The 18,765-nt window shown below is 41.0% G+C and overlaps 1 protein-coding gene across 3 annotated transcripts; it reads left to right on the top strand.

Annotated features, from left to right (window-relative positions):
* Nucleotides 1-417: 417 nt before the first annotated feature.
* On the top strand, nucleotides 418-17,492 carry gng2 (guanine nucleotide binding protein (G protein), gamma 2). Of its 3 annotated transcripts, XM_051078043.1 has the most exons (5): nucleotides 418-687; nucleotides 11,474-11,550; nucleotides 15,047-15,103; nucleotides 15,481-15,599; nucleotides 16,558-17,492. In XM_051078043.1, the coding sequence occupies exons 4-5, from the start codon at nucleotides 15,513-15,515 to the stop codon at nucleotides 16,684-16,686; spliced, it is 216 nt and encodes a 71-aa protein (XP_050934000.1). In that variant the 5' UTR covers nucleotides 418-687; nucleotides 11,474-11,550; nucleotides 15,047-15,103; nucleotides 15,481-15,512; the 3' UTR covers nucleotides 16,687-17,492. The 3 variants fall into 3 exon arrangements, with proteins under 3 accessions (XP_050934000.1, XP_018537239.1, XP_018537240.1); XM_018681723.2 differs by lacking the exon at nucleotides 15,047-15,103 and having other exon boundaries at nucleotides 421-687; XM_018681724.2 differs by lacking the exons at nucleotides 418-687; nucleotides 15,047-15,103 and adding an exon at nucleotides 4,422-4,444.
* Nucleotides 17,493-18,765: the final 1,273 nt, after the last annotated feature.

Below are 18,765 nucleotides of genomic sequence, written 5' to 3'. Positions count from 1 at the left end.
TGTAATGTACAAGTGGTCTAAAGATTAAAAGCTTCAACTCTGGCAGGGACACATGTCGTGTGTGTGCAGTACAGGATGTTGTTGTTGTTGTTGTTGAGGGTTGAATGATTTTTTTTTTCCTCTCATGCAAAGTCTTGAAATATATACAGCAGCAAAAAATGTGGGTCGAAGGTGAGTTAAGAAAGAGGAAAATGAAAGAAAGAAGCTGAATCCAGCTAGTCCAGACTGTCAGCTGTCGTGGTATGCATTTGTTTACTGTAGGTGTTTAGAGAGACAGTCAAGGCTTTTCCTGTGGACCTCTGGGAGACTGAGGGAGTGTGTCCTGATAGCAGAAAAGAGAAGACAGAGAGAGGGAGGGAGGAGGGAAGGAAGAGGAGGAGGGTAGTTTCTTGCAGCCCGAGCGTTTGGCTAAAGGGTGGAGACTCAGAGCAGCAGTGAGGAGGGAGGCAGGGAGGATCTCAGCTGGAGCAGAGAGAGAGAGAGAGAGAGAGAGAGAGAGGGAGAGGCATATAGAGAGAGGAGTGTGTGTCGAGTGTGTGGATGTACTCGCCTGCCTCGCTGACTGACTGTGTGTGTGTTTGTGTGTGACAGAACGAGGGAGAAATCGCGTGGATACTACTCCACAGGACTGGATGCGTTTGACATCACGGGAGGAGAGCGTGCACACACACCAAAAAAAAAAGAAAGGTAGGATTTTTAAAAACATTTCCAGGTGGCAGGATATTATATTTATGTTGCTCTGTTTTGGTGGCATCTGGGTTAATTGCATCCAAAACAGGGTGTGTTCCAGAGAAGGAGGAGGAGGAGGAAGAGGTGGTGGAGGGGTTTTCATATCCACGCTGTCGTTTTGTCAGTGCTTGAGGGGCGAGATTGATGCCGCTGGCTGGTTTACATCATGGAATCCCCTCCTCCCTCTAAAATCTCTAAAAACCTCCTCGCTCTGAGGTGAGCTGCTGCTTTACCTCCCCCCCTCATCTCTTACCTCCTTCCATACATGTGTATACAGTATGTGAGGGGAATAAGAGAATACACTCCCACCTTCCTCCTGCCTTCTTCTCCCCTCAGGATTGGGCAGATAATGTGGAGCCAGAGGAATTAAGGGCATCTGTTTCAGGGGGGATATTTGCACGAGCGGAGAGAATGAAAATGAGACAGATGAAAAAAGGGGGGTGGTGGGTGGAGGGGGGATGCGAATGACAGAAGCAGCAAGAAAACCAGAGAGGAATCCCACAAGCCTCCCGTGAGGTTTTCTGGCCATTCTCAACCCTCTCGCCCTCCGTACCGTGAGGGGAAAGCAGTCGACCTCACACAAGCTCCATGTAGCGGTTGTATCAGGCAGATGGCCGGGAGAGGAGGAGGAGGAGGTGGTGGTGGAGGTGGTGGAGGAAGAGGAGGAGGAGGAGGAGGGGGACATTGGTGTTTTTATGTTGCTCATAGACAGATACAGTCGCTGACAGTGGAATGCATTCACAGGAAAACCGAGAAGACGAACACAGACGTGCTGTTTTTCCCACCCTTAGCTCGTCATGCGAAGGCATCGTCATGTACAACTTAACATGAAATCATCCAATCATGTGTGTGTGTGTGTGTGTGTGTGTGTGTGTGTGAGTGTGTGGTTGTGTGTTACACATCCAGGCCTGTTAGAAACACACACAGCGAGTCAGAATTACGCAAGAGCTCGTACTGTATCATGAAGGCAAGCTGCTCCGAGGCCACGGATTGTTTCACACACACACACGTCGATGTTTAGACTATAAGAGAGGTTCAGAAAGTGTCCAAACGTTACACAAGAAACATCAGAAACCTTGAAAGTAGAGAGGGAGAAATGGAAGAATGATGGAGGAGAGGAAGGAAAAATGAGCAGCCATCCACGCCTTGTTGACCACTTTGACCCTCTCCACTCCCTTCACAGCCTTCAACCAAAAAAATCCTCCCGATTCAGGCCAAAGTGTGAATAGTTCTCCGCAGGGCTGGGCTTTCCAAAAGCATCTCTCTGGCTGGAGTTGACTCTACGTGAACCTGAAGCCATTATGAACTTTAAAACTAAGACTGACTTGTGTCTCAGAGGTGTAGAGTGCTTCAGGTCACATGAGGTAGGACGGATATTGTTGCGCTCAAGACCTCGACCTTTGTACTCGCTGCACCTGTTTGCTTCTAACAGTGTTGATTTTGGTTTTTAAGCTTATTCAAGCGTGCGGTGGTTTGACTAGATAGAAGCCTCCAGCTGTTTATAGCGGCTGTATGGGAAAGTCCAAATCAGGTCTCTAGTCTGCCAGGTCAAAACACGTAACCTAAATATTTTTGATTTCCAGTCAAGTCATAAGGAAATAAAGAGTCGCGCAAGTTAAGTCTCAGAGCTCTCAAGTTGAGATGTCATTTTTGTGAGGTTTTTCAGGTTCAGGTCTCGAGTTTGTCCAGCTTAGTCTCAGCTATAGTCTCTAGTCCTTGAAGGTGTAACATGAGACTTTTCTAGTCTTAGTTCAAGTCTTTAGGGAGTCAAGTCCCACAGTGGTGAAGTACAAGTGAAATTCATGTTCTGCCCAAATTCTTGTTCAGTCAAGTCCTACGATAGGTTTCAGGTCCCCAATGGCAAAACTTTGAATGTCTTGCTCAAACAAGTCTCAGGTCTTTGAGAGTAAAATATTAAACAAGTCAAGTCTTTAGGGAGTCTAGTCTCAAATAAGTAAAGTGTCATAGAAGCCAGGTTTAAGTCTCCTGTCCTTATTTTTGCGACTGACTCAGGTCCAAGTCTCAAGTCCACCAGAGGTGTTTGTGTCTTTCACATCAAATGCTAGCCCAAACCTCGTCCAATCAAGACTCAAAACAAGTCCTTGTAAAGTCAGGTCTCATAGCAGTTGGTCCCAAGTTCTCATTTTTGTGGTCTAATTTTAATTTCAGATCTGATCTGTCCTTTTGGGTCCAGCCCAGTCTGAAGTCCATGAAGGCAAAACAAGACACTTGAATATTTTTGGTTTCCAGTCTTGAGCCAAGTCTTTAGGAAGTCAGGTCTTTAGGGAGTCAAGTCTGACAGCTGTTGAATTCAAGTAAAGTCTCAAGTGCTCTTTGTTTGTGACTGAGGTCCAACTCTCAAGTCCACTTGAGCTGTTTACCAAGTCTAACTGGAATCCAAGTCTCGAGTCCCGTCCAACCAACTCTCAAGTAAGTCTCGAGGGCAAATCAGAGTTAAGACAAGTGTTCAGAAGCAAGTCTTTTAGGTCTGTAGATGCTGACCTTACAGACTTTCACCTGACAAATAACTTTCTATCTCTGACAGTTTGGATGAAATCTATGGCATGTCGTATCCTCCCTACAGCAGATACACTTTCATTACTTTTCAGCCAGTTACAGCAAGTCGGGATCTGAAACTCTCCGAGGAGCACACTCACACTCTCAGCAGAATCTAAACAAGTCCGGATGTTTGTAATATTGTTAACAGCCCAGGAGTCTGGCCGTGTTATTCTTGGCATGCTGATTGATTCCAGAGGAAAAGTACGTTTATGCCTCCGTACTCAAACGCAAAAAAAAAATCCTGCCGATTCCTTGCTCTTTAAAGCACAGAGAAGAGACCTTAATGTACACAAAAGATGGTGACACGAGGCATGAGGCAGGAAGTTGACCTTTTAAATTTGGCGACTGCTCCGTCCACTTGCAAATATGATTTCCAGAGTGGAAAAGGAGCTCCACACGATTTGCTCAAACAACCCTCTCACTCGAAACCAAAATTCACCAGCATTATCTGCCTGGTGACTGGTGTTAATTTTCCACCCTGGTCACACAAAAGCACATGTGGTTTTTTTTTTACCCTTCCAAAGCTCTGTAGCTGTTCCTGTGACAGCAACATTATGCATTGTTTCTACCCCACTAACTACACTGCTGTTACATAACACACATATCAAAGGTTTTAAGCACGGGTCTTTAAAACGTTTGAGGAAAAAAGAAAACCACTTGGTCACTGCTTTAATCTAACAAAGGAGAAACATGCCGGAGCCTTGATCGTTTGATTTAATAAACATAATAGACCACATTTGCGCTCCCTGGAGCAATAAGCGTCCTCCCTGCTGCCTTCTTGACTCCCAGGAGATGCATCATTTCCTGGGCCACTGCCTTCTCCCCTCCCCCCTTCTGGGACCTAGATTAACCCTCAACACATACACACACACACACACACATACAGTATCTGCACACACACATCACAACCTCTAAGATGGCAGGATGGGCAGGGCATGCTGGGGGTGGCACAGATGTCCGGGCTAATCGAATGATCATGGGTGGTGGTGGTCTGACCGAGAAGCAGCGGCACGAGGGTGAAACCAGATATGTACTGTTTGAAGCTCTTTTTAAAATGAATTGAATGTGTTGTATTACTGCTAATACTTGGTTTTATTTTCATGTATCTGCCAGCTGTGACACATCTGCAGCCATTCTGCCAACAGTGTGTTGACAGGTCTGTAGTTCTTTTCAGTTTCTTTGCCATCAGAAATTCCCAGTATCGCCTTGTAAATCCAAGTCGGAGGTTGACGTGAATGGTTTTCCCACAGTTTAAACAATATGAGGTGAACGGCGTATGAGTGTTAAAGTTATTCATTTGTAACTACACTACAGCTTATGTAAGATTTCAGGTGCTTTATAAAGGCAGATAACTTCATTGATACGATGCTGTAGTAGGGACTGTATTTCTTTTTAAATCATGAATGAAACAAAACCACAAGCCTCCCTCCCACATACAGTATGGATCCAAACCACTGAGGTGCTATAATAGTTTTAAAAAAAGAAACATGACTCTCAGGGTAGTAGATGCACCGTAATATGACTAACATGCTGTAGATACTGATAATAGGACTTTCTCTATAAAAACACAAACTGTAACAGCAGATGTTTAGTTTGATAGTGGTTTTTGACACAGTAAGATATCAATACAAGGTGGCAGAGATTTTAAAACAGTTGGTTATTTATTTAGTTTCAGACAAAAAAGACAATTAATTGTGGACAGGCAGAATTTTAGAGCAAAAAACATGACTTTAAATGACAGACATGGATCTAAAAGTCACTTAAAAATATGACAAAAGATGAAGAAAGAGGAGGAGGATGATGAATAAATCACCTCTACTTCTTCTGTTGCTAGCATACAGTCAATCATATACATTATTTGTTATCTTGTTTGATTTAAAGCACAAAACTATGTCAGTGTTATACAGATATTAACTCAGGTTGGTAGCGAAGCAAAGGTAATAGTTGGCGTAGATGTAGCATTGGTATATTAGGAAACACAGTGAAAAGTGCTTCAAAGTAGAAATAGGAAGAGTTAAAGAGGTTTTAACCTAGTAGCTTGTCTTTTAATGTGTTTTTAATCATATTCAAGAAAAGATTAGAGCTTTAGGATGCACTATTTTGAGATTAAACGTTTTCAAGTATTCTGTATTCCTGCATAATGTGTGTTGGAGGCTGTTGTGATGTGATCCTGGAGGCCTGGTCCAGGTCCAGATCCGAGTCCTGCTCAGAGCCGCGGTTATATTCAGAAATAGTGATGGAGAAGGAGGCTCAGCTGTCACATTCAGCGTCATCTCCCCAGACGATCATGGCCTGACAGCTCTGCTCTCTCTCTCTGTGTTGTCCTATCTCTTTCTCTTTGTGTGCAGAGGGAGGGGGTGCCCTTTCTCCTATTCAAGGGCAGGGATCCGTGCTACATTACATTCAATAGTCAATATCCTCTTGATCGTGTTCATTAATAACTCCGGAGGTCAGTTTTATGTTACTTCTCCTTGCTGCGGTCGCTGTAAAAGCCACTCTGGAAGAAGATATTACCGCCACATCTCGGCCTCTTTTATCTTCCCTGATAAACTTTATTCCTGTTTCCCACTTCCCCCCCCACCCCCTCTTTCTGTGCAGCCTCTCCTATCAATTTACAGTTCTTACGAATCTTTGTTTAGCCGAGTGTGCCCTTCACTGCCTCTTGTTTCACAGTGACATCGCAGAGTGTACCTCATTGTCCTATGACACACTGAGGATGGTACAGTCACTCAGTCACACTGTGAGGGCTCTGATGACTGAACTCTGCATGCGTGTGACAGCTTTTTGCAAGCTCATGCTACACTGCCATGCTTTCTTCTAAGAAATTATAAGTTAAAAAAAACAGCTTTGCATTTCTGGGAATCCGCAGTGGGGTTCTGGATTCATTCTGTGGGTTTTTGTAGTAAAACACAAAAAAGAAACGACTCACTCAGCACAGAAAAGGACCGTGTCAGCTTTTACAGTAACAACATTAGAGTCAGGAGGGGAGTTTTTTGTGTGATAAACAAAGCAGCATTCAAGTTTTTTCCTTAAGAATAACACATATCTGCTTTTATTTAAAGGGTCAGTTCACCCAAAATACAAAAGTAGCTGAATAGCTCTGCACTGCGACACAAGAACAGTGCTGTTTCAACTTCTATGTCTTAATCATGGATCATCAGTTGGTGAGGAAGCTGATTATCGCCCTGAGACAAGCAAACAAGCTTTAGCCTCAGGTCCCCTTTACGTTTTAAAAAAGTTCCACGTTCACATGACAATGTTATGAAAAAATGAGTTTGTGCACACTGCCAGTAGATGGCAATGTAGCTTCATGAGTCTGCAGGAAGTAAGTTAGCATTTTAGCACTACCGCTTCTCAAAGTGAATAAGTTTTTGATTGAATGCCTGAAGGTCTGTAGTTTTAACACAGCATTTTCACATTTTATTCTACGACATAAAATACATCAGAAAAAACCCTACTTGTGATTTTTTTAAGCTTGTACGTGTCTTAAAAAAGACAGGTTGCTAACAAGTGGCTAAATGAGATGACAGAAATCAATCTACTCACCAGTCCACCGTTACAGCCTTGTTGTGTTTCTACTCACGCTCTTTCAAACTATTACTAACTTTCTAAGAAGAAAGGCTTTCGTAGAAGGGGTCAAAGCTAAATTAAATTACAATTTGAAACTTAGTGGTGGTGACGTTGACATCATGTGACCGTTTTGTAGTTGGTTTATAGCCTAGCATTAGCTTTCTGGTGATCGTATTCAGGCTTCAAATATAATAACAGCTGTGTTCATTTGTGAAAATTATCTTGCTGAGCAAAGTTTTAGCAGTTTATTTTCTGCAATAATCCAAAACACAAAGAAAAAAAACCCATTGGCTTTATGTCGAGGGAACCGGGATGATGCTAACTTAACTTATTTACAAAAAACCAAAGGCCAAACTGCAACAAAGGTTTACCATTTTATTCAAAAACCACTGTCGTGTAAACAGGGCCTGAAATGGGGAAATTGCATCTGAGAACTGTGAAGGTAAATTTTCCTTGTGTCTCCTTGTAAGGATGGAAAGTACAGTGACATTAACTAAGGGGGCAGGGTTTAAGTCCTCTGTGGCCCTCAAAACTTAGCCCCAGTTATCTCTACGTAGGGGTCCCATCCTGCCTCCTCTTAGTCTCTGCAGACCCTCCTAGGTTAATCACTGGCTCTCCAGGGTCCAGATGGCTGAGCCAGCGACAGATTTTTAATTACCACGCTCTGATTTCACACCCTGGGCATCACAGAGGACAGAACACTCCCTGCCTGGCCACCTTAATTTCTCTCTTTGGATGGTGTAAAGGAAAAAAAAGACAGGATAATAAGGTGTGCACTACAGAAAGAGAAAGAGGGGGAGAAAGGAGGAGGGAGAACCGAGCTGAGAGTCAGCGTGTGTGGGAGTACGTGCGAGATCGTCACTCTCGACAGGCCAGGAATTATATTTTCCTCGCCAGGATGTTTCCCGCGGCGCTTAATCACCCTTTAAGTCAGCGACACCCAGAGTCGAGCAGCAGCTATAATCACATCTGTGGAGGGCCTCGTCGTGAACACAGACCCCCCGAAAACCCTGGAGGAAAGGGGTTCAAAACAGCTCCAAATGGCAGGGGAAGGATGGCGGAGGGGATCAGATTGATTCGGTGGTGTTAGCAGCAGGACGGAGCGCGCTGGGGGGTGTTTCAGTCCCATCACCGAACACCTGTCGGCCATGGAGGGAGGGAAGGGAAGCAGAAGGCTGGAACACAGGAGAGAAATGGATCACCAGTCATATCACATAATGCATCTTTCGGACTTTTTCTTCCTCCTGTCAGTGCAGTTCAGTTAAAGATGCTTCACCGGCATAAAGTAGAGAACAATATTGCAAAAGCATTAAGATTTTAAAAAATTTGCTTGCTCCCTCTGTTTTAACACTCTCTGTCTCTCATCCCCTGATCTTGCTGCTGCTCTGCAACATAAATATGATGACACAAACAGTCCACAAGGAAAATCAGACTCAGCAACATTTTTTTTTTCTTTTTTAAGAACCATTGGCTTTCTTCTTGCCTTTTTTGTCAGATAATAGATGTAAGAGTGGAGGAGAAAACAGTGAGAGATGTAAGACTGCAGTCAGGACTTGGGTTTGATATTGAACTGACACTTGAGTATATACGTCCTTTTCTTCTGGCTCTGTTTTGGTTCCACAGCTCACAACTTTAGTTGTCAAAGAGCATTTAGGAGCTAGATAAATATTACCCTGCAGGAGTTGGGTGGAGACCAAAAACAGAGCTATAAGGAGAGGAAAAATTGGATTTACATTCATCAGATGACTGGAAACACCACGCCAAATGAATGTTAATGTTGTTCTGGGTCTAAATAGGCAACTTTTTGCTAACAAGGTTGTTTCCACCGCCCCCAAGTGACCATAAAATCATCCCAGGCAGCCATTGTTTTCCATTTTTTTCTATACAACGTGAACATCTTATCAGTAAACTTCTTAAACTTTCTTGAGCTGTGTAATCCATCACCGTAATAACTGTCGCACTGTAACTGCATCTTGATCAGTGCAAATTGACTTAAACAAACTGCGCTGCATTACTGCATAACGATGCAACCCTAGCTGCTCAAAGAGATGGATTACACAACTCAAGTTTAAAGAGTGCACTAATGGATTTCTGTAATGTATGGAAACAAATAGAAACCAACTGATGCCAGCAATGGCAGACAAAATACATCTATATTTCTAAAACACAGCAGCAAAATGGTTAGCTGTGATATAAGGAGATCTGACAGATACTAAATGGGGATCGTGGTCCTTTAAACATTCAACACAAACTACTCACTACTCTGGCTACACACACTTTTCCATCTACTAATAGATCACTAATTAATAATTTAATCAATCAAGAGAAGATTCAGTGGAAGTACAAACACTCCAACATAATAAAACTTTACTTTTATAACTCCACTGGCTCTAAACCAGCAGCACACAACAAACATTTTCCTGAGAAACTCCCAGATGTAAATGTGAGTCTGATGAGTGATGAGCCGGATGTCTCTGAGAACAAGCACGTGCTCCGAGCAAATAAAACTTCGTCACAAGTTACAGGTCACGTGACTGTGACTGTTTGTCATCTGGGCCCATCTTTCAGCAGGGACGATAATGTCAACAATGCTTGTGTAGCTGCAACTGAGTCATTCCTAGTTTTACATATTATCTGTCTGTAAGACTCTGGAGACGCCTACAGTGTTCATCTGTTCAAATATATAAGAAGTGCAAAATGTGACTGAAAAAATAAGATTCAAAAGGTATTTGTCAACTTTTTTCAGCCCAAGTCCAAGGGCTTGGTATAAAATCTCAAATTTTGGTTGATACCAACCAAACCAGGTCTGCAGCACTAAGTATCAAAAACTGCAGGTTAATAGATAATAAACATGATTGTTAGTCGCAACCTTGCATTCAAATTTGCTGTTGCATGTTTCACAACTAGACTCAATCAAAAAAGTATTGTTTAGTGAATTGGTAATTTTCCTTTTAGGGATTTGAGTCAATGACAGTAGATCTTTTCTTATGAAATCCTGTAAGACGATCCTGCTACACACTGAAGACTCCAGAGAATAGTTTAAGAATCACTGCACTGATTAAATTATTATACATCTTGCATAACACGGTGTAACAGTGTAGATTAATGGCTCCAGTGAATCAGGACTGGTGACAGTGCACTACAGTAAGAGCTCCTGCTCTCTTTTTTTATTTGTTTTTTTAAACTAAGCAGTTTCAATGGCGCTGGAATACTCTGGCTCAGAGGTTCGGCTGCTGTTGGCTAGGGTTTGTTAATGGATGCCTCGATGTAACGTCGCTTTAACGTTGTGTACTGCCATGATTTACGATGGGTGGAATTCCCTTCCTCTGCAGATCTGCTCATGCAGGGTAATTGGCCCATTTATCAGAAGCAGCAGAAAACCGAGCTGCAGAGTCAAAGATGCATTAAGAATGAATCTGTTGGACCAGAGAATGAGAAAGAGAAGTGGAAGATAGAAAGAAAGAAGAGGAGGAGAGGTGAATAGGTCAGCTTACTCACTTTCTCGCCAAGAGTTAGATGAGAAGATTGATACCACTCTCATGTCTGTACATGCAGTACACAGCTAGACCCAGTAGCCAGTTAGCTTAGCGTAACGGACTGGAAACAGCTGGCTCTGTACAAATGTAACAAAGTCCACCTCTAAAGCTCACTAATTAACATGTTATCACAGTTGATTAATCCGTACAAAAAAACAAAGCGTAAATATGACAGGTTGTGGTTTTATAGGTGGTTACATGATGGACTGGACTACTTCCTGGCCAAGAGCAATGACTTCCCTGAAATATGCCAGCACATAATCCTGTCTTTATGCTAAGCTAAGCTAACCAGCTGCTGGCTGTAGCGCCATATTTAATGAGCAGATGCACAAGTGGCTGTTTCAACTTGTGTGTTTTTTTTCTTTTTGTTTTTACTTTGGTAAAGATGCTGTTGTTCCTTTTTAACAGAGCCAGGCTAGCAGTTTCCCCTTGTTTCCAGTCTTTATGCTAAGCTAAGCTAACTAGCTGCTTTGTATTTATGGAGCAGATGTGAGAGTAGTAGAGAGTAGTATTTAAATTGCAAAACTAAGACAAAGTTAATTATTTTCACCCAATCCCTAATCTTTAAATCATTGCTCTCAGCCAAAACAAAACACTCGCAATCTCCTAAACATCGCAACTTTTGTTTTTGTTTTACTTTGGTAAAGATGCTGTTGTTACCTTTGGCAGAGCCAGGCTAGCTGTTTCCTTTGTTTCCAGTCTTTACACTAAGCTAAGCTAAGCTAAGCTAGCTGTAGTTTGCTGTTGTTTGCACAGACATGAGACTGGTATTAATCTTTTTTATCACAACTTTGCTAACAAGCAAATTCTCCAAACTGTTGAATTACTCTTTTAAATCTTTACATTCATTTGTTTCCTGTTTTCCTCTGTAGTTTGTTGTCACGTTTCTCCATCAGTGTTTGTAAGAGCGAGCTGTGACATTCTGACACACAGTGATCAGAGGACAGAGGCTACACACACAAGCCTTGGCGTAATTTATCAGGAATGCAGGAATGAAAGCGTACCGAGCTCCTGCCTCTGATCAGCCTCTAAATGTCACTGTCTTCCACTCTCTTTATCTCCTTCCTCTGTGTTTGCAGAGAGCGGGGCGGACACAAACTGCTGACTGAACTGCAGGCAGACACCGGGGCAGAGTGCGGAGGAGTAAGCAGACAAGGTAAGTCAAGACAAGAGGAAGAAGGCAGTGCAGCATGATCAGAGGAGGCCAAACACCCAGCATGCAAACATCAGCCAGTTTCACAGTGTTACAGCATGAGTGGTCAGTGGTGACAGCACCTTCGTTCTGCATGGAAACTGGTCCAAACTGTGCAACAAGCAAAGAGTTTTTCAATTAATCGTGACGACTTCCACAAAGTTGTCGACAGCTGACACAGTTAAAGCCCAGTGTCCATCTGAATGCATTATTTATCAGCGCCTGTTGGGATGTCACAGTTATCAGCATGTTGACACCATGTGCAACATCTCAGGATGGTATTTTGAGCGGCAGACTGATAAGAGGGAAGGAGGGAAGGACAACAGGGTTTATGATACACGAACAGCAGTAAACTTCAGTCCTGAAATAATTACAAAACCATCCTCTAAAGCCGAAAGGCCACAATATACTCTTGTTCATCAACCCTTTTCATTGACTTCCAGGTTCCAGCCACATGTCACCCCCCTCTCTCTAGATATGAAAATGTCAATGCCAAGAAAACAACTTTGTGGACGTAGTGACAGCTCTGCTAAATATTGTTAATAATTAGCTTTTTAAAAACATATTTGAACGTCCAAGCTTGCAGCATTTGTTTGAAACAAACAAGAGTGAGCTGGCAGATTTTGGTAAGGTTGGACAGAGCTAGGCTAACTGTTTCCCCCATTTCTGGTCTTTATGCTAAGCTAAGCTAAGCTAAGCTAACTGGCTTTTGCTTTGAAAGTATAACTGAAACACAAAATTTATTTAGGTGTCATTTAGATGCAACAGAGATTTGAAAAGCCCTATTTTTATATTAAGAGCCAAAAAAAGCAAAACTTGGGTGGTAAAAATGGTAAACATAATATCTGCTAGACATCAGTGTATTAGCATCATTGTGAGCATGTTAGCATGCTAATATTAGCATTTATATCTGTATATATAAGCAGATTTGTGCCTCAGTACAGACCTATAGAGTCACTAGGATAGCTGTAGATGCCTAGTTTTGTAGAAATTAAGTGTATTTTGATTATGAATCTTTAATTTCCATGGAGTTGAGCTTGCATGACAAATTGTTTTATGTTCCCAAGCAGTGGATAAAGTCTCCTGTGGCAGAAGAAGTAACAAAAACCAAAAATGAGCGTTACTATTCCAGTCCCTTAAGATGCCATTTTCCATTTTCTTTCTTGATATTTACTAAAATCAGAATGTCTCCTTGTCAGTTTCACACAAACTAGGCTATTGTCTCAGTGTCTGATTATTTCCTGTAAAAACCGAAAGACCTACTTTTTCGTAGACACCCCAGAAACCTTAAAGAGTGACATCTCTCCCTATCAATAGTCTGGTGATACGCTGGCCTGTTTTGATGTCTCCCCTGAGTGTTGAAACAAAATTATGGCCTCGATACGAGACACGACAAAGACTAATTTCAGTTGTCAGTCACGCCCTTGTAGTAAGAGTCTGTCCTATTTTTATTTTGGTGAGGGACAAAACTGACGTTTTCATGCAAGAATTACATCATTCAATTGTAAACCTGAAACATAACACGAAACACACTGAACAGCTCTGTGTGTGGTTGTAAAGTATTGCAGGAAAATTGGCATTAATACATATTATTGTATTTTAACCCCACAAACATATGAATACGCTGGACCCAGGAGTCTGTTAGGGAAGGAGTAATCCAAAAATCCCTCTAGTTGTTGTAAACAAGATCTGTAAGTCCTGTATTTAGTCTCTTTCTCAAGTATTTTTCTGCCTTTTAAAGCAAAAAAAAAGATTAAAAACTAATTTTGTTGTAAAAACATGTCACCCAGTTTCATTCATAAGAAGGAATCCATCAAGACGTGACCTTAATAACAACACAATATAGAATAGATATTTTGACACCGACCTCAGTTTGAATTAAAGCACCATAACGGTAACGGTGAATTACTCCTCAGAGTGAGAACAACCAGGTCCAGGTCTCAGCCGCACGGACTATAAAACATAATGTTTATATTACCCTGTTAATTCTGCACAGTCTGCTGCAGGTTGGGCTCATAAATCCTCTTCAGATGGTCACTTGGTTTGCACTGACATCAGTTCAAGATGTTCCAGCTCAGTTCAGAGGATGTTTCAACCTTAAAAAACTCTGAATTAAGTAAATACTGTAGGTTTTCTTTTAATCTTATGTTTTAAAACTATTTCCTCTATTTGTCTCTTAAAGGATATTTTTGAACCTGGGTCATTTTTCTCATCTATTTGAGTGTAAATGATTGATAGGGACAAAAATCTTTGCGGTCGGTGCAGTGTTGGTGTGCAGCTGTAATGTAATCCAATGGGAAATTGTCCACGTCAAAGTACATCCACTAAAGTGCTTGTTTTTGCCACTGACAGGCTCAGATTGTTATGAAAGTGTCTGACAACATTACGTATAGGATTCCCACGGAGACAGACCTTTTATTAAAGAGTAAGATCCTTTTTCTTTAAGCAGAAACATGGCTATAAATCACTACCAGACTCCACTGACAAAAACATGACATCACACATGAAAGTATATGTTCATATGTTCAGTTCATTATTCCAGTGAAGAATAATAATAAAGGGGATATTATTGTGTATATGTAAAAACAAAACAGTCAAATAGCATAATTTATCAAGCAAAAATGTCAAATATTCTCAGGTTGTAGCTTCTTAAATGTGATCTTTTACTGTTTTTCTCCCTTAGATCGAATATACTCAGGTTTTAGACTGAAGATGAACTTTGAGAACCTGTCATTGTTTTTGATTTTCATACCTTTTATAGTTTTAAAAAACGAAGAGATAAATAAAATAAGGCTAAACGTAAAGAAAACAAGGACAGTTATTGGATTTCGTCAGATTTAGCTGCTACATTTGTTTACAACCTCTCTGCCAAACAGTGAAACATTAATAAATCTAATTATCCTGTGAAATAGACAAACTGTAACCGGTGACCCTGTGCTTGTGGTTTTAATTAATGATGCTCATCAGGTCACCGGGGTTCAGGTCGGTGTGACAGCAGAGACTCCTGCAGCAGTTTACCGGGCCTGACGAGCAGGTGTGCCACCGTGGAGCATCAATATTCATGCTCGGCTCCAGCGCCTCGCTGAGATCAGTCTTAGCCCCACACTGAGTCGTACCACAGCGCGTACAGACGGCTGACGGAGGGGGGTGGTGGGGATTGATCACACACACCCAGGGATGATGCTGTTTTAGAACGCTTGCAGCTTGATCCATTTAATCAAAGAGGTTAGAAAAGGCAGAGGAGCAACTGAGGACAGGAAACTAAAACTGTGAACCAGAACAGGCAGGTGTGAGGAGGAGAAGATGAGTGCTGCAACCATTCATCCAGTCGGTCAAAATTAAATCTGTAGCATACGTATAAAGCACTGGGCTTTCTTTACATCTACTGAGAGGTGACCTGTCTTACTTTGGATCAAAAACAAACCACTTCAGTTTATTGATTTATCGTCTTTCTCATGAGGCGGAGTGTGGACGCCGTGCCCTTGTGTGACACTGTGGCTGAGAAGAGTCGATAAGTGTGAGTGAGCGTTAAGAAAATCCACCACTATCAGTGCAAAATAAGACTTTTTTTTATCTCTGAAACCAGCGACGCTACTTATCTGTTTATCTATTTTAAATATAGTGCTGGACAAAGCGCTGCCCCCTCACTCTCCTCCCACCTTCTCTGCCTCCCCCTCACTGTCACAGGCTGCCTAGCAACTGACACCATAAATAATATGCCTGTGTCTGTGGTTTGTGTGAGTGTGTGTGTTCACAGGCATGTGATAATAAACAGGCTATCTGTTACTAGCACTCCTCTTTGCATGCGTGCCACATTATAGTGCTTCATCAGTGACAGGCTGCAGGGTGAGCCACGATGTTCAGGATGTTTAAGTCTCTCTTTCCTCTACGTAGACAGAGCACACGAGACCTGACTGATCGCGCCCATGGCGAGCAATAACACGGCCAGCATCGCACAAGCCAGGAAGCTGGTGGAGCAGCTGAAGATGGAGGCCAACATCGACAGGATAAAGGTGAGCTGACACATGTTTTCACATTTTAGATTTAGAAACTTACTACATTAATGGGACTGATTGTTGTTGATTACATGAGTGCTTTCTCATGTGAGTTTCTTATACTGAATATTTAGCTGTTCAGAAACTATTTTAATGCCCTTTTTGTTCTTGTTTTGTTTGAATCATCAACCACATCTCTGATTTGTTCAGTAATTTAATGAGATTGCACATAATGACATAAAAGTATGATCCTTAAAAACAGCACTCAGGTCCCAAATTACAACAGGAAGTCACTGTAAAGTCTGAGCTTCAGTACAAAGAAATCATCTTAACGATTACTTTAAACAATAATAAGATGAAAGAAGATTAACTAATGCATCTTTTTCAGGATAGGGGACACTTTTTATTTGCTGGCTCTTTTAAAAGTTTGCTAATTGAATTGTTTAATCTGTACACAAACAGTGTGTTGTTTATGGTTTTAGAGGAAGTTAGATGCTGCAGCTGCCTCCAGTTTTTATGCAAATTTTGGCTAATCCACATCTAGCTTCATACTACTACTGTTAGCTACATACTAACAGTTTGACATTAAGGGAAATATTTGCTAATTCACTTTTATCAGAGTTAGTGAGGAGATAATGCACTTCGGTCTGTGTGCTAATGTGACGCTAAAGCCAGAAGCCAGTTAGCTTAGCTTAGCATAAAGACTGAAAACAGCTTTAAACCACCTTTAAAGCTCACTAATTAACACTTTTTGTTTTGTTTGTGTAACCTGTTCAAAATCCAAAGTGTAAAATCAATAATTTGCTACTTTATTTGGGACTGTTTCTCTTTTTCCAATCTTTATGCTAAGCTAAGCTAGCTGTAGCCTCTTATTTTCCGTACAGACATGAGATCTTTCCATCGAAACTTAACTATAGTTCCCAAAATGCCGCAGTGCTTCTTTAACCTTCTGTGTCTGTGTGTGTTTTAACTTCAGGTGTCAAAAGCAGCAGCAGACTTAATGTCATACTGCGAAGCCCATGCCAAAGAGGACCCTCTGTTATCACCGGTGCCAGCGTCAGAGAACCCGTTCAGGGAGAAGAAGTTCTTCTGTGCCATCCTGTAAAACTCCCCCGGCATGGCCCTTCAGCAGTCTGCTCAGTGTGGGACTTTGAACGTGGACGTTCAAAAACAACGTAGAAATCTTCTAGTGAGAGGGCACGGCGATTATTGCCCCCTTTCTCGAACGGCACCTTTAAAGAGTGCAAAAAATTAAAACCACAGAGTTAACATGTAACCATTAGAGGGGTTGTGATTGCTTTGTTGTGAGGGGGGTGTTGCAGCATGTTGAATGGGTCTGTGCTTTATAGATGACACAAAAGGGATGATGATGATGATGAGGAGTGTGATGATAACCCAGAGACGTGATGGACGACCAGTCAACCTAACAAGTCTTCAGGTTGTGATGTGTACAAAACGAAAAAAATAGATAAAATGAGAATAAAAATATTTTGTGGTTCTTTTGGGACTTCTGTTAAATGGTTTGTGGGTGGATCAAATTCCGTAGGACAAAAATACGCCTTCCACTAGACACCACCTGATTATTGGAATGTTTTTTTAAGTTGTTTATTTTATGTTTATTTCAACTTTACCTATCACCTAGATATCTTTCTATAACTGTACGTGATTACTGAAACTGCTCTGTTAACTTCTTTTTTTTTTTTACACCAACAGGTTAGTGAAAGCTTTTTTAATGGGATGTTTGAAACATTCGACTCTGTGATTCTCTTTATCGAATACCTTTCTGAAAATCAAGTCTCTGTGTATCGACATCTATCTGGCAAATGTGATGCAGTTTGTCTCCTTCAGATACAAACCCCCTTTCTACTCTTTGTATAAAATGACTAGCAAGTAAACTGTGCTGTGCTGTGAGTTCTGAATGTTTGTGTTTGTATCATTAACTATTGCATGAAATGGACAACAAACAGCTCTTCTTCTCTCTTTCCTTTCATGTGGAGATTGTATGAAATTAGGGGCAGCCTCCATCTGGAAGTGCCAAAAGATATTAAAATAAGAAATGATTCAATGTGGACTCAACAAGGACATCTCTCAAATATATAAAAAAAAATCACTGGTGACGGTTTTAAACTTTGTTGATACAGCACTTTCACAATCTTCAGATACTAATTCATATACATTTTTTATATCCAAACTTAAAAAGGAAGAGTTTAACCTTTAAAGGTCTTAAAATATTAACATAAATCTCTTTAAATGTCTCTTTTTTCTCCATAATGTATGTCAATATCACATAAATATTCTATGTCTAAAGCTATATGAGGCTGCAAACCCAGGACACACATGTTTTCATGGTTGCAACCTTTCGCAAGCAGAAATACAATGATATAAAATTCCCTGTAATTCACCCTGACATCCAGTTTTCTGGCATCCTTTAAAACTTTTCAGATATCCAATAGAGTTTCAAGTTATCTGGCTTTGATTATCGCCTGGTTGCACGATACAAATATGTAAAAATGGATCAAGCAGAGAGCCTGACAGATTAAGACGTTAAATCATCTACTGTACAGGACAAGCACCGTTTTTTCCCCCCACTTTTTATAAAGAGTTTCCATTCTGCTGCAGGAGATGATGCGCCCTCTACAGGTAAATCAACTGCAACTGCATGAATGATACGCATGTATTTGATTTTACCTCTCATTTTAAGTTTAACAGATAAAAATTAGAAATATTAGCCACATTTGACATTATAAAATATCTGCTTTAGATCATGCACAATTAGTTGTCTGTAATCACTGGTGGAGGGTAACTGAGTATATTTACTTAATTACTATACTTAAGTACACACTGTATAATGTATTGGTATATTCTTGGGTATTTCCACTTTATGTCACTTTACAATTTAACTCCTCATTTCAAAGAGGAATATTATTATTATTATTATTATTATTATTATTATTATTATTATTATTCACTCTATACTCATTTCTTACATCAGTAATAACAGTCCCTTCATACAGAGGTACAGAAATAGATGCCCCCTGACCTCTCAGGCCCCTGGGCCTTTGCCTGGTAGGCCCATTCATGACTGTGAGTGAATGAAGAGATGTAAAAACTGGTGTAATATATTCATATTTATGTATTAAAGACTCATAGTGCTGTATTATATACCTGTCTTTTCCTAGTATTA

This window comes from Lates calcarifer, linkage group LG19 (genome assembly GCF_001640805.2).
Source record: "Lates calcarifer isolate ASB-BC8 linkage group LG19, TLL_Latcal_v3, whole genome shotgun sequence".
Taxonomy (NCBI): domain Eukaryota; kingdom Metazoa; phylum Chordata; class Actinopteri; family Centropomidae; genus Lates; species Lates calcarifer.
The sequence above is the reverse complement of the archived record's forward strand: the minus strand, read 5'-3'. Positions and strand labels throughout refer to the sequence as shown.